The sequence below is a fragment of the Corvus moneduloides genome, chromosome Z (assembly GCF_009650955.1).
Source record: "Corvus moneduloides isolate bCorMon1 chromosome Z, bCorMon1.pri, whole genome shotgun sequence".
NCBI lineage: Eukaryota > Metazoa > Chordata > Aves > Passeriformes > Corvidae > Corvus > Corvus moneduloides.
This window is the reverse complement of record NC_045511.1, coordinates 43085182-43100972: the sequence shown is the minus strand read 5'-3', so window position 1 is coordinate 43100972 and position 15791 is coordinate 43085182. Positions and strand designations below refer to the sequence as shown.

Genomic DNA, 15791 nt, shown 5'->3' with positions numbered 1-15791 from the left:
ACATTAAACAAATTCGTATTGAAAATTACCATATAAAATAATAGGACAGCTGTCTGGTTTTCCATCCAATTTGATTTTTAATATTGCTTGAAGAATAGATGTGTATCTTACTGGAAGCGCTGCAGAACAAGTTCATATTTAGAAACGCTTTCATTAATTTTACATGATCTGTTACACTGTCGGCAAATGTGGAATTGAGAATATTTAATAGCAATGTGTAAAGCAGACAGAATTCAGTATTATTTTTACCTGTCTTTGAAACTTCTTAGGTTGATCTTTGCAAGAAGAGTTTGTAAGCTGCCCAGGAATGGCCTTAGCTTATACTGACTTCCAGCAAACACGTGCTGCTAGTGCTTAGGATGGGAATTTATCCTAGCACTGGAAGTTACAGTTCTGGAGGAAGTAACTTTAGTTTGAGCATCAGTCCTTAATAGCTGTAAAAGGTTCTCCATAAAATGAAGATTCATGCAATGAAAAACCTTCTTTTGATTGTAAGAAATCTTGTTCAGATAGGAATTTCATAAGTATATGCCTGCATTCGGAAAGTCTCTATAAGAAGTTATTTAACTTCTATAGAATTAACGAATTGATGTTCTTCTTATTTTATGCCTTTTCTTGGGCAATCAGTGTAAAATCTGGCTGTAAGTGTCTTCCAGGTGAATAAATATCTAAAAATCTGCCTCTAAACAAATGTTTCAGACATCTGTTTATCATCTTCTGCATGACAGAATATTTCTACATTAATCTGTTTATCATCTTTTGCATGGCAAAATACTTCATATTTCTATGGATAGTTCATTATTTTTGTGCAAATATTTATTAAGACTGTTTTATTAGCTTTTGTGTTTCCAGATAATATCATTGCAAACTTTATTGTCCTTTAATTTTTCCTTTCTGTTTGGCTTGCAACCGTTTTTTATTTTAACTTTGGAGAAATGCAGAAGGTAAGAAGCAAGTTGCTTTTCACATTTTATAGTTCAGTTTACACACACAGTCATTCCTTGCTGGACTGTGTCTTTCACTGTTTTAGAAAAGTCTGTTGAAGAAGAGAGTTTGAAGCATATGTAGGAGAAAGCACATGCTCTCTGTCAGCGTATCAGAACCAGTCAGAATACTGAGAATCAAGTTACCTTGTGGTATAATGTAGAGGGAATTACACCTATTGGTGTAACACAGAGGGAATAGATGTATTCATAAGGAGCCTCTTTAAGGCACAAAAATGTAAACTCCCAATGCCACCTTCTCTAGTGAATGGGGAGAGAATCGCAGAGGGCAATTCATACCTCAGCTCTAAATCAGCATCTTGGTGTGTCCTTGAAATTCTTGTGCTTTCCCCTTCCCTAGTCACTTTACTTCTGGATCAGTATTTAAACATTATTACATAGCATTCCCAAAATTCAGCTCTAAAGTTTTTTTTATGTAAATATCAGGTGAAATAGAAAGTAAAAAAAAAAAGAAACTTTAACTAAGGATTTTTTAATGTTTCAGGATAAATATTTCAGTGCTAGAAATATTTTTGAGCAGGGAAAAGTCAAACAGACCATGTTGAAATAACTATTTCTAGGTTTTGCCTGAAAAAATCTAAATAAGTAAATAGTTCACTCACTTATTACATGGTTTATGTATTAGCAGTTAACTTTAATGATCAGTCAAAGTCAACATTAATTCAAATGCAACAGACTTAATCCTTCATAAATTGCAGGAGAGGTTAAGATATATGTGCATTAATGGCATATTTTAAAGAAAACTTATTATAAAGACATCTCAAAGTTGTGGTCTTCAAATATTTTTTTCTTTAAACACTTTGACAGATCATGTAACTGTTTCATGGCTCACGATTACCAGAATTTTTAAGAGTAGAACAGGCTAAGTTATTAACTATTGGAGCCTTGCCTTGCAAAATGAAAGAGAGAGTCCAATAAGGAACAAAGCCACAGCTGCAAGGAAGCTGAAGCAGAATCAAAGTCTCTTAGGGCCCCTCAGGTGTTCTTATTGTTTGTATATACTAGATAAAAAGGAAAGCATAGGGGTGTACAAATAAAAAGTCAGAGAGAAATTTGCTTGCTCAGTTTTATCTGTATCTGTCTGATTATTTTACTTTGTATTCTTTAAAATTAAAAGATTATGTTAAATATAAAGCAAACAATTAAAAATTTAGATGTTTGAAACTTAAAATTATTTTTAGGAAATGAATTGTCTCATCTTCTTGTGACAAATATATCAGGTGTCCCACTTTACTAATACATATAAATTATGAGTTATTTATGATCAGTAGTCGAATTTAAAGATAGAGTGAATATGTATATTATTCCTTATTTCTAATACCACTATATTGAAGGTGTATGGAAATGTTCTTTCAAACTTAATTGTAGAAAGCTTTCTGTGTGTTTTATTTTCCTAGTCCATTGCTTGTACAGTTCTCCTGTTTATTTCCCTGAGATTATCAGTTTCTTTGAAGCCGTGTATCCCTGTGAAAGTCCATTGCAATCGGTGAAAGTGCAGTTGAAATGGCTTATATATTAAACAGGGCTGCAGAAAGTTTTAACTCATCGTGGTGCCCAAATACGCAGAAGCATTTGTTCTCTATTGTTTAAATTCACTTGACTTCAGAAAAACCCTGTGAACTTCCTTTGTCCATACCAAGTATTTATCCCACTCCTATCTATCAGAAATTGTAACACCTGAAAGGTTCTAAAAATTGCATTGAGGCTGATTTATTAAGGTATCTTCTTTTTTAATATTAAAAGGTATATGACATAGTTGACCTGACTACATTAAATTAAATAGGGTGTATCCTGTGGTTCCTAGGCATGTACAAATTTTATTTTTGAAACAGTCATTTTGCTTCCTGAAGGAATCCAGGCCTGAGACAATATAAAGTTAAATTAATGTTACATCTCTTGTAGGAGAAGAAAATTGGAAATACAAGGAATTGAGGAAGAGGGAAGAAAGCATGGACAGTAAGTTGTCTAATATTATTTAGCTTAATATTACATATATATATAAATATTATTAGGCCTAAGTTCACTAAAATACAGGTTTCATTTTGTTGTTAAAACAGCTAATTTATAGCTGCAAAGAACTGATGTGCTGATCTTTGCATAAAGTTCTATGGTCTTGTTCTGTGGACAAGATAATTGAAGTCTTACAGGACAATCACAAACATTTGGAGCGTCTTTCAAGGCTTTTCATCAAGCATTAAAGATCTAGGAACACAACTTTATTTCATGAAAGCAAGGCTGTAATTAATTGCTTAAGTGATTAAAAGCAGAACTTCAAAATGGACGACTATAGATATCATGTAATTCTTTAAAATTAAGGCTTCTCATATCTATTTACTCAAGATGAATGTTGCTAAATCCTTGTTACATATTAAAAAGTTACAATGTTGTAGAGATTTTGGTCGAAACTAACCGAGGATGAAAACAACTGGGTTCAAGTATACCTTATACATAGTACTGTAGGAGACAGCTTACAAAAAAAAGTTGGTCAGCAAAAGGGAAAATGGTCAGTAAACATGCCGTAGAGGTTCAAGGGATATAACACCTTTTTTTAAGTGTTCTCTAAAAATGTTCTATATAACTTACGGCTAGCATGATACTGAAAGAAAGGTCTCAGCTGACAATAAGAGAAGATGAATAAGACAAAACTCAGGGAGTTTCTGTGTTTTCAAATTCCAGGTTTCCTGAGAAGCAAAAAGACAAAAGCTCCCTTGATCTGGGTTTTCAGTATTGATACAGATGATGTCAGCAGGGCTTCACTTTTTGGGTTTTGGTTCTGCTTCTACCCTTCATCAAAGGTTATCGATACAGTTCTGGACCAGTTAGTAATTTGGGGGACCTGAGAGCTGAGAGATTTGGGGGAACATACAGGAGTCTTAAGGATGGGAAAAGAGCAAATATGGTGCCTGTGTAGAAGAAGAGGGGACAATTAAATACATACCAGTCGGATTAGTATCAATTTGCAGAAATAATTTGGAAAAACTAAGCAAGCAAACAATATGTAAATGTTACAGGAACAGGAGTATGAATAACACTAGTATTGATGTGTCGAATACAAACATCTTTTTTCCTTTTTTTGACAGAAAAACACCGCAGAATAAGGAAGGTGTAGCAGATGATGTATACTTTAACTTCAGTACATCTTCTGCTGTCTTGTGGTGTTTCTAGAAGCAAGCTAGGCCAATATTGTCCATTTTTAACCTATATTGTGCATTCAGTTAAAAAATTATTAATTGTGGAAGATTCAATGCCAAAATGAAAGGATGTATTGCGTAGAGTTTTGCAGTGTGCTGGATGTTCAGGTTAGTCAGTATTTTTCTTAATCAGTTGGATGATGGGAGAAAGCATCTTAGAGAACAGTTTCACAGAAAATGTTCCATCAGAAAAGCTGAAATCATGTTGGAGACATGGTTAGAATTTAGTGTAATTTTCTTATGTTAGAAATTAATTACAAAAAAGTTTGAAAAGGACTAAGTGTAAGTTTCTGCACTCAAGAGTAATCAACAGCAAAAATGCAGAGTAGGAGCAGTTCATTAGGTACAGCTCTGTGGTGTGGCTCAGAGAGTGAAAGACAAAGCTGAGCAGTATCAGACTAACATGGAAAATGCCACAACAGTAGGTATACATTGGAATGTCAGTTGTTAGACATCCGAAGTAATGTTTTTTCCTGTGCATCAAATACTTCAGATGGTTGTATTGTCTCTAGTTCTGCACATAAAGAAAGGGGCTGTCAGTCCTGAAGAAAACTGATGGGGATATGCAGAAAGCATGACCTGCAAGGAAATATGAAAGAATGAGTCTTTTATTTTAGAAAATTTATGACAGTTGTCAAATGTGTAAAAAGGCTGTTTCAAATAGTAACTGAATAATTTATTTCTGTATATATGAGGAGGATAGAAAAGGAGTAATATACCACTAGCTGCAGAAAGATTTCTGGTTGGATATTAGTAAAAACTTCGTAACAATAACATTTACCAAGTGTTGAAATAGATTGTCCAGAATTGTAGTGTATCTATCAGGAGCTGTGTGCGTGAAGAATATGGACAACTATCTGAATTACTGACATATAACTGGTTTTGTCCTGGAGCAAGTGAATTAATTAGATGAGCTCTTGCAGTCTCTTGCATTCAAGAGTTTTTATGAGTCTGTGAAATACACAGCATTCAAATGAAACAAGATCAATCAGACAAGTGTAATGAAAAAATAAGTTGCTTGCAAAAAAGCAGTGCGATGAGATGTAAATATGGACCTTGCTTAATGTTTCTAAATAAATTCAAAGGTTTGAAACAAAAAGCACATAAAAAGTCCAGAATGCCAAAGGAGAAAAACACTAGTCAAATTATACAGCTACAGTTCTGAGGTCCTAATTTCACTGTTGCAGACTCACTTTTATAGAATTACATTCATATCTGTGGATATTATGTATATTAGTTTTATTGTTTCATATTTATAAATGTGTGAAAATGCTTTTCAATCACTGTCAAATCCTTCTTGCCCAAACAAGGACTTCTCCAGTTTTTATCCAGATAAAAAGTGTGCAAACTCTTATGGTTCCCAAGTGCTCTTGTGTGTATAAGCCATGTTTCAAGAGGAGACCCAGCAAGAAAGAAATTATTGTAACTTAGAGCTCTGGGCAGCATCTTGCTGGCTTCTAACTTCCATGTGATGTGTCCAGGATGTTTCATTTTAGAATATCTCTGTCACCAGAAATACAATGTGGTATTCCTAGAACACAGATACAGAGTGCCTACCACCATTACAACTGTGTTGTCAGATTCAGTTGGACAATTACTAAAATGAACATAAATTAGACTTGTAGCTAAGGGAAATAATACAGAAGGGAAGAGGTGATACCAGGTCTCAAGTCTTCAGCAGTGTTTGGCATTTAGTCCAGGCCATTGGAGATAATAAAGTTACCTGTTTCCTTTGTTTAGCCCATGTTGATAGCTTGCAGAAAAATGAGGACCAACAACTGCTGGGACAAGCATTTAGAAAAGCATCAGAAATAGTGGGGATGAAATTTCTTTCCTATTGGGTGGCAACCCTCACCTAAACACAAGAAGGTGGTGGCCTTGTGTCCAATGTGTAACTGGAATAATTCTTCTCATTTTCATTCCAGCCCGTAAGTTGACAAGTTTCAAGGTCTCTTATCTGAAACTGTACTGCTTAGCAATTTAATATGAAGTTTTGACTGGAAACAACATTTCAACCACTCAAGTAAGAGCTTTCTTTTTTGTGTTTGTTAATCTCTAGATTTTCTTGAGACGTTTGCGGATGTGAAGAGTCAGGAATTGGAACGAAAGGCCCAAATAGAAGCCAACGTTGTTGCGCTCCTGGAGCTTACCAGCAGGGTAAGCATTTCCATCCACCTTTAGCAAGCTAGGAGTTTAGACACACAGAACAGGAGAGTGGCTGGATAAAGAAGGATGATTGGTTTTATATGTTTATATTTATCTACATAATAGTCTCTTAAAATGATCAAACATTAAACCATGTGCAGCTGTAGTTAAAAAAAGGATTTGTTTAATTTCTCTTTTTTTTCTGGGGGAAGAGTTTTGAATAGTATGTAATATTGTGACAAGAACAAAGAAATATTTGCATAATTTCTATAATTCTTCATCTCTGTTGTAACTAACATCAATAATGATAAACATTTCCAAATAAACAAATATTTTGTTTATCCAAAGTTTGCAAATCTCAGCTCATGGGTATTCTGTCACTAGTGTTATGTAACTAAAAAAATATTCCAGTTGTGTCTCTGATATACTAAAGGTATGTCTGAAATGCCCTGCTGTATAATATTTAATGTAAATATTATATATTAATAATGCAACAGTTCAGAAACTGTTCCCATTTACAGTCTGCCCTTTTTTTCACTTTCAAGACTTCTTTTTATGTTCTTAACTCCCATGGATTTTTTTATGTTATGGAAAACTTTCATCTGAGTAATATTTTGATTCTATGATTATTTTAATTGTCTTCTTCCTACTTCAATACAGTACACCATAAGATATATTTTAGGCACCATCACTTACTTTACAATAGACCTATATGGCAGCACAGTTTATATTTGCGGCGTTTTGTTTTCATCTGTGCTGATCTGTCAATACATCTTTTATCAGAAGTTAGCAGAATGAAAATCATTCACATTTAAATCACTTCAGATTATTTCCAGTATTCAAAGTCTTTGTAGTAGAAAAGGCAAATAACAATGTCATAGGACAGGAGAGTTTCTTACTTGTCCAGTTACCACTTGTTGTTTCAAAAATACAGCATGTTGTTATTGTTGTTGGTAATACACAGAATCTGAATCATATGAAACAAATTTCATCTGTTACCAATCAAGAGCTGAAGATTATGCAGGAAGACCTCACTTTCAAATCAAATGAAATGCAGAAATCACAGAGCACTGCTAAGAGTCTGATTACAGGTGAGATCAGCAACAGATTTTCTAATTAATTCCTTAAAATAATAAAAGACTACCTGCATTGTTACACTGATAACATGTAGAAGATCCCCAAATATTAGATATCAAGTGATCTCCACATATTAAAATACAGTGGCAAGTTCACAAATTGAAGTGCTTGTGGGTAACAAGTTATTTATTTTTCTCAATTTATTTATATCTATTATAATCTATTAGATATTGTATATTATACATTTATAGTAAGAGTGTATACTTATTTATACTTACCTTACTATTATCACTAAATAATCATTTTCCTTGCACAGATACATGTCAAACAAGGGTATTTTAATACAGGGGTTGAATTAAGCTAGTATTTGATTTTACTAATACTTACCTCAAAATAAGATCTTTCACGACCTTGAAAGTGTATTTAATAAACTGAAGCGGAGTTTTCCATAGTTATCTCACCATGTATTATTTGTAAATTTAATTCTTAGTATCACTTATTTATGGTTTATGCTTTTCCAAAGGGATATGTACCTCAGGCAATTAACTGACAACAACAGTGAGTAGCTCTCAAATCCCGAGGCTTTGGTTCTGCAAAGTGAATACTCATTTTGACTTCATTTTCAAAATACTCAAATACTTACTAGCATCTTCAGGATGTTCTCTGTAATTTCAAAAAGCAGACAGTAGTTTTCTTTCATTCCCGTAACAAGTATCTCTTTAGTTCTTTATTTGCACCGCTTATGGTAGAATTGTTTTCACAATTCTATGTCTTTGCCAGTATCGTTATTGGTTCAGCAAACCTTTCCTTGTTTGTTTGGCGTAAAGGAAGGGGCAGGAATTAAGAACTATAAATCATTTTGTTAGAAGTCTCTTACATGATGTACTTCGTAGTAATTTTCAAAAGAGCAGCCGGTATTGTGACTTCAAAGTAGATATGAGCAAATTAGAAGTTGTTTGGCACAAAATGTTAGAGAAATTGATTTTCTGGTGTGTGTTTGAACACTTACTGTTTGCTTGTCTGCAAAGACTCATTTTGAAGTTGTAGTCTAATTTAAATTTCTGGGCCATATATCAGAAGTTCAAATATGACTTTTTGTTCTTTGATATAGGTATCATTTCTGACTATTTTACAATATAAGGATGTTTTGGAAGCACATAGTGCTGTAGAGGCATTATTGAAAGACATACTTCTTTCTCTGCAAGGGAAGAGAAGGAAGTTACAGTACGTAATTTTCAGCAGACAATTTAAATTATTCCTAAGTAAATGTCTGACAGCTAGGATTCACAGATAGTATAATGAACTACTTAAGATTCTTTCAGAAATACAGTGAATGCTCAGTTTGCACTGTTGAAGTTCCTTCTAACCTTTGAATTATAGCACAGTCGTCTTCAGGATTCTTTTGTTATGATTAAAATCTGAATTTCCATATTTTCTTGCCGTAACAAAGATATAAAAAGTCCACCAGCAGAACCCTTAAAAACAATAAAAAAGAAAAGGAAACCATGAAGGGTAAACAAAAGTGCTGATGGCATGGTTTCCCAAAAACATTTCCCTGGGTCACTGTAGTTTGTTCTGAGAATTTGCCACTATGTACACACTGCATGCTAGACACTGCAACTTCATGGCCTATCAGAAGGAACTGGGCTGCATCCTCTTCCTGTCTCTTCCCCTAGAGAAATTCTGAGGTTTTTTCAGTTTTGAGGTTTTTTCACTGCGTCTGCTGCTGGATAAGGATAAAATTTGCCCCTTCCAGTTTCTTTCCCATTCTCCAGAAAGTGTGAATGGGTAGGAATACCCATTGCAGTCTCATCATAGTTGTATTAGACAGAACAGAACAAGAAAATTTTTTTTTCCTTTTTGGCATTTAGGTTGGTACTACTCTTTACATGTAAAATAAATTCCAACTGGTCAACTATGTATAATTTTAAAATAACAAAATACAGATATACAGAACAACTATATAAAAAGTGAAAATGCTCTGATAAGACCTAAGTAAATCCTCATGAACATCTATAGTTGTTTTCTGCTATTTCTTTCTTATCTGAATTTATTTCATAATTCTACTTTTTACTATTTCTGATCTAAGATTCTCATTTATTGATGTCCTTAAGCATTTGTCTTTAAACCACAGTGCTGTGGGAACAAGAGAAGTAAAGCTGTGATCTGTTCAGTTGTGGTTTATAATCTGTCATTAACCAATTCAATGTTAACTTCAGTGAGAAACTCTGAGCCGTTATGAAATACTGTAGACAGAGAGAAAGTGTTTTCTTAAGCCCTTTGCAGTGGAAGGCAGACTGTGAATTACTTACATGCAAAGCAATGCAAAATACTTTAATTTAAAATCCTTCTTTTAATTTGCAAGGGAAATTTTCATATTTATATAAATGCTCTTTGCACATAGAGGACACTTTCAATCTTACCTTATGGATCCATATTCCTCAGGAGAATTGCAAATGGCACACAAAAATCTTGGTTTGTCTTTTTTTTCATTCTGACGTTCCTAAAGAAATCATGAACGTGCTCTGTAATAAGCCAGAAGTGTTGATAAAAACAAATGTTTCACTCTAAAAAATAAGTATATGGCATAAATACACAAGAAGAGAGATGAGTACCTTGCTCTGAGTGTTTTGATCAAGTGAGATTTTCCCATAGAAGTCCACTGACAAAACTATATCCACAGTTTGTGGAAAGGTGAACTGTCCTTCCATCACATAGAGACATCTATTTTCTTCTGCCTTAAAGATTTATACTGCCTTGGTTAAGTTGGGGAGGCAATTTTCTGTCCTTTTTTCATCAGATCAGCACAAATCTCAAAATACAAACCTATGCCAAGAAAAGTTTCTTTGTGCAGTCTCATCCCTCCCAATAGCCCACGTTGCCTGATACTTTGAAATATAGGAAAAAAACTCCGTTATCTATATCATTCTTCTGAGTTAGACACAGATCTGAAACATAAGAGGATGTACCCATGTGTTTAATATTCAGGAACATGAGTGAAATACAATGACAGGTCACCAAACCATACAAACTAAGACTAACCAACCTCTAGTCCTTCCCCACTCTGGGTAGGTAACTTACCCTCAAGACTGAGTCAAAGTATTTTTATTACTTGGTATATCTTTATTGTTTCTTCTCACACATGTCTCATGTCTGGACAGTTTCAGTCTCCACAGTTACCTTTGTCAGAATCCACCCATAGTTCTAATTCCTTTAATTACCTGTAACTGTTACTTTTTTAATGGAGCCTCAGAAGTAAATGCTGTTTATTGTAGCCCATGTTGATGTTGTAAGCTGTGACACTTCTTTTCGGCGGATGTATGAAAGTGTTTTCCTGTACAAAGCAAATGTTTAAAATAAGTTTGGCTATTTGTTCTCTTAAAACTAAGCTTTATCCGTATTCAAGCAGCACAAATAAAAATAACAAGATGCTAAAAAACTAATAAAAATATTTCTTCAATTTTTCTGCATCATTGCAATAAATTTTTTGTAAGTTTCACCACTGCTTTAAGATTGTGGTGCTATAATTAATGGTGTGGTGCTATAAACATTAAAAATAGAAACACTGTGATACAGAAGATTATCACACTTCCATTACTCTTCACTTACGGATTATAATACAGTAATTGTAGTGTATGAGTCTGACTTGTGGGGTGGTTGTGAAGATCAAATTTTTTATTTCTTTCACATTAACAGTCCCATAAATATCAAAATCAGAAGTATATTTAGGAGCTGTTTATATTGGTTAAATATAGCATAAATCTGTATGTAATGGGCTGTGTATTATGAAACAAAAAGTACTGTTAATTAGTGATTGTGTGTCTGGTGATCTAGAGAGTCAAAAACTGCAGATGGACTTACAGAAGATGGAACTTCTGGAGGGCAAAATGGTTGGTGAACTGGCTTCTCTTAAAGACAAAATTGAACAGACAAAAGCAGAGTTGGAGATCTACAATAATTTGCCAGCTCTGAAAGCATCAGGAGAAGAAAAGAAAAAGGTAATGAAAGGGATGAAACAGAGTGTGTGCTTTTGAGCAGCTAGTGGAGGGGAATCCAGTTTTGTGATTCAGAGTCCTTCCTGACAGCTGAAAAACAGGATTGCATATCAGTGCAAATGAATCCAAATACTATTTTGCTATATTATGTGTGACTTACTAACTGGGTACATGTAGCAGGTATTCAGCTGGGTATCTTCTGATAACCTTCTTCCACAAAATCTCCCCATTTTATTTTAGTGATTCAGCTAAACTATTCTGATGTAATTTATGACTACCCATGGCTTTGAATTTAGCAATCTAACACAGAACACAAGCAAAAGTGAATTTCCTACAAATTCTTAATATCAGCATTCCCACTGGTGCTCATACAGTATTGTCTAAGCATACAACTTGCTCATAATCATTGAGTATTATTTTTGGGATAGAGTATGCAGTGCTAGTGAAAAGCCTATGAGTTCTTTATGCATATGCATATGGCTTTGTTCTAAAAGGAAAAAAAGTAGCATCTTGAAAGGTAAATTGAAGTAATGTGCCTGAAGCCTGCAGCAAATTAATTCATCCATTAATCAGTTTGTGTTGGGTTTTTTTCTAACTAGAAACTCCAGGATGACAAAGAAAAGTTAACAAAATGCAGCCATGCTTTTAAGAAAATAATGGAGCATTTGAATGCACAGTATGAGACACTAAAGAAGGAGCTGCAAGAAAATGAGACGCATTCTCAGGTATAGGTCAAGTCACATATTATCCTTTCAGTTGTTACTTTCTCAGTTTTGGTTTTCTCACTTACATGAAGCATTGTAAGACAGAATCTGTTTATTCCTTCTTAGTGAGTTTTCTAAATCATATGTTGTAAGTGTGTAGCTGTATTTGCTGTTTTCAAACAAAAGTTAATATTCTGACAACAAATGGCTTGTAAGCTTTGGATTACTAGTAGAGAAAGTATGCGAATCCTTTGTTTAAGTTTTTCTGTTAATCTTGCTCAGAACTCTACCTTCTGCCCTTCCTTTGCTTAAGTAGTTTGAGGACGAACTTAGAAAGAAACTGCAGGGGAAAAAAAAGTCACTACTAATAGCTAAGTTCTCTTTTGCTTTTAAAGTCATGGTGATAATTTTTTTTCTTTAAATCTGTGCTATTAATTCCATTTTCCTTTTTCCAATTTTTCTGCTCCTTGCAGGCCACTGAAGTTTTAGGATCTGTTCACACTTCTTTAAACAACTTTGGTATACATGTACGTTTACATTTCAAAAGTGAATCAGGAAAGAAGATGTTTATAACCTCTTGAGCAGCTTTTATTCTTTCATTATAAACACACATAAATTGCTGTCATTTTGGCAGCAGAACTTTACTGGAATAAAGTTTTGAATGCACAGAAGGAAAATGGATAACCTTAAAATAAGGTGGAAAGGGAAATTGATTTTTTTGTAATGCATTTCACTGTTTTTTATTGCTTGAGGTTGTTGAGATATTTGTCCTTTAGGACTGTTACTTTTTTTCTAATATGGTTAAAAGCTGAAGGTCATATTGTACATTTTTAAGTTGACTTTCTTGTGGAATGAATGTTGTGGAGCAGATGAGAAGGCATAGCTCTGACTGAGGCATCTGTGTCCATTTGTAGCATAGGATTATTATAATCATTCTAGGGTGATGATCTAAATCCTCAAAGCCACATGCCAAAGTGTGCAAGACTTCAGATGCTGTGTATCTTTTTTTGCCAAGACCAGATTCTAGAGTTTAAGTAAATCAGAAATGCATACTCAGACAGTGTTAAGATACTTGCATAATTAGGCTTAACATTTTCTATAAATTAGTAGTTGTACAGCATTTCTTCAGTTCATTAAGCTGTGGCAGTTCTATTTTAATGTGTTTGAAAAGGATTTGTTTCTTTACTTTTTATGTCCTGAGTGTAAATATCCTCAGTGTGAATTAAGGTATGTCTTATAGTAACTGATTATTTGACATTCATCAAGCATTTTGAAGTTCAAATAGTGTTCATAAATGTGGAGGACTTGGGCAATTTTGCAAGAGGTCAACTGGTCTTCAAGCAGTTTCTATAAAAATACACTGGATCTTTCCTTTTCTGTGTGCAAGACAGTAAGTATTTCAGTTCCAGGTTCCTTTACTGACTGTGTTGTGTGCAGCAACATCTACAAAGAGGACAATAACAATTTTAATTGGTCAGAAATACCTAGTCTTGGAGACAAATGATTGCCTTGTTTGATGCAAACCAGTACAATATAAAACTGATTCTTTACTGTTAAGGTTTGAGTTGTACAGCAATTATTTTCGTCTCTTCCGGCTTAATAATAAGCTTTTAAGAAAAATACTGTGATATTTTCCTTATTTATTGTCTTAGTTTCCACTGAAAGTTTAGTCCCAGAATGATTTTCAGTTTTACATTTAAAAATAACAGCTTCGTATCTTGAAATGCAGAACCTTGAACAGTAGCATCAGAAAAACAAATATAAAATTGTATTGTAAGGAAGCAGCCATCAATATAATGTCCACATTAGTTTCCTGTTGATGCTGAAAGTATTGAAGAAGTGCCAGCACTGAACCCACATTCCTACAATCTTCTTGCTGCAGCTCTGTTCTTATCGCAGCTTCTGGCATTGGACAGGAAACTTAACTATGGAAGTAAGGAAGTTTCTTCTGTGTAGTGCAAAGTCCAAGACAGTGTCAGGAAATATTGCATCTTTGGTGATTTTAGATCTTACTGATTTTAGGAATGATGATATGAAGCATAATGAGAATTGGTATCTCTCTGAATTGTTCACCTTTTTATTTCTAACTTGCCCATTAACTTCCTTATATGACAAGTCTTGAATTCTCATCAGATTTTTTCATCTGTTACTGCAGTTGCATGCAGTGCTTTTATACAGATGGATTATGAAGAGCTTAATTATAGATGCAGGTTAATGAGCAGCAGCTTTAAAAACATCTTGCCATTGTTTATCATTTCTGTGTTTTTTATGTGAAATAACTTTGATCTTATCAGATTATAGAGTATAAGGTACTGATACAAAATTATTTGTGTAAAATATGTGTGTAATAATTACCATTTTGATTTTTGGCTCTTTTTGTGGTTTTATGTTTTCAGCTTACAAATTTGGAGAGGAAGTGGCAGCACCATGAGCAAAATAACTTTATGATGAAGGAGTGTATCCTTTTCTTTAAGAAGTAAGAGTCAAATTCACACACTGTATTAATTGAGGAAGAAGTCTGTTTCCTCCAGTAGAATGAGACAGGACGGAATGGGCTGCAGAAGACAGGGGAGGAGGGGAAAGGCAATCCTTTGCAAATACCTGCAGATATTATATGTAGCAAAACTTGCATGTGTTGTCTGAAACAATTTACAGGGTCCTAAAGCGTAAGCTTTGCCTTGCAGTCTGGATTTTTTCCATCTTTCTCAGGTTTGCCACTAGGTTTCATACAAAGTTCATCTTCACATCTCTCCAGTCTTATCTGAAATTAATCTGCCAGGGTAGCACTGTTTGAAAACATGCTGGGGTGGGGGAAGTGTCTTGTAGCTCTCTCTTTATGTGATTCAAATTAACGAGTTGTATTCCAGTAATCATATCAACAAAATCATTATTTGCTGATTTGCAAATGGCTTTGATAAGATAGTTTTTGAAATTAGGAAAAGCACGGAAGTTTGTTTTAATTAGAATTGATGGTTCTTCTCATCTGGTACTATTTTTCTATTTTTCTCCTTAGTTATGATAGAGACCTGAATAGGACCAAGGTACACTTTCATTTTGTATTCTAGGGACAGTGAATTCACTACAATAAAATTACTTCTTTAAAGTTATTTAAGAAATAAATTTTTGTTTAAAAAATCTCTAAGACACAAAAAATCGCTGTTTTGTGATTAAAGTACAAATGTAATTGGTAAAGATAACATCAAAACTAGACCCCACCATCTAGCGTAGTGTGTTGGACAGTGAACATTCCTTCATGTCTCAGAAAATGGCACAGGGATATATTTTGGGCAATTTTGTGATTGCCTAGCCATCACAGAAATAATACTGATGATCATGATAATATATTTAATAATTGATGCACATACATATAGCTATATGTATACATATACATATAGTGTTGTTTTCTTCAGATACCAAATATCCCATTTCTCGAATCTGGTAAGTGCTCTAATTCTTAGAAAAACATCTGAAAAAAGTCTTGTACAGTGTAATGTAGTTGGAGCTACCTCCTCTTTGAAGGAGGCTCTACAGAAATATTTTATTAAGGCAATACTCTTAAACACAATTTTTCTTAAAAACTTTAAGACAAACCAAGAGAAAAGATGATCAGGATATTAAAGTATCTCCTAACTTGGTATGAAATATTGCCTATCCAAGTGCAGACCCTTGAACAGA

At 34.0% G+C, this 15791-nt stretch overlaps 1 protein-coding gene across 3 annotated transcripts in view; it reads left to right on the top strand.

Annotated features, from left to right (window-relative positions):
* IFT74 (intraflagellar transport 74) overlaps nucleotides 1–15791 on the top strand; it is a 36881-nt gene that overhangs the window by 19882 nt on the left and 1208 nt on the right. For 2 of the 3 annotated variants that reach the window (XM_032097417.1, XM_032097418.1), the window contains exons 14-20: nucleotides 942–944; nucleotides 2907–2960; nucleotides 6255–6352; nucleotides 7305–7431; nucleotides 11252–11415; nucleotides 12012–12137; nucleotides 14513–14573. In XM_032097417.1, coding sequence (XP_031953308.1) covers nucleotides 942–944; nucleotides 2907–2960; nucleotides 6255–6352; nucleotides 7305–7431; nucleotides 11252–11415; nucleotides 12012–12137; nucleotides 14513–14573 — 633 coding nt within the window. The remainder of the gene's footprint in view (nucleotides 1–941; nucleotides 945–2906; nucleotides 2961–6254; nucleotides 6353–7304; nucleotides 7432–11251; nucleotides 11416–12011; nucleotides 12138–14512; nucleotides 14574–15791) is intronic. The other variant, XM_032097419.1, reaches the window with a different exon arrangement.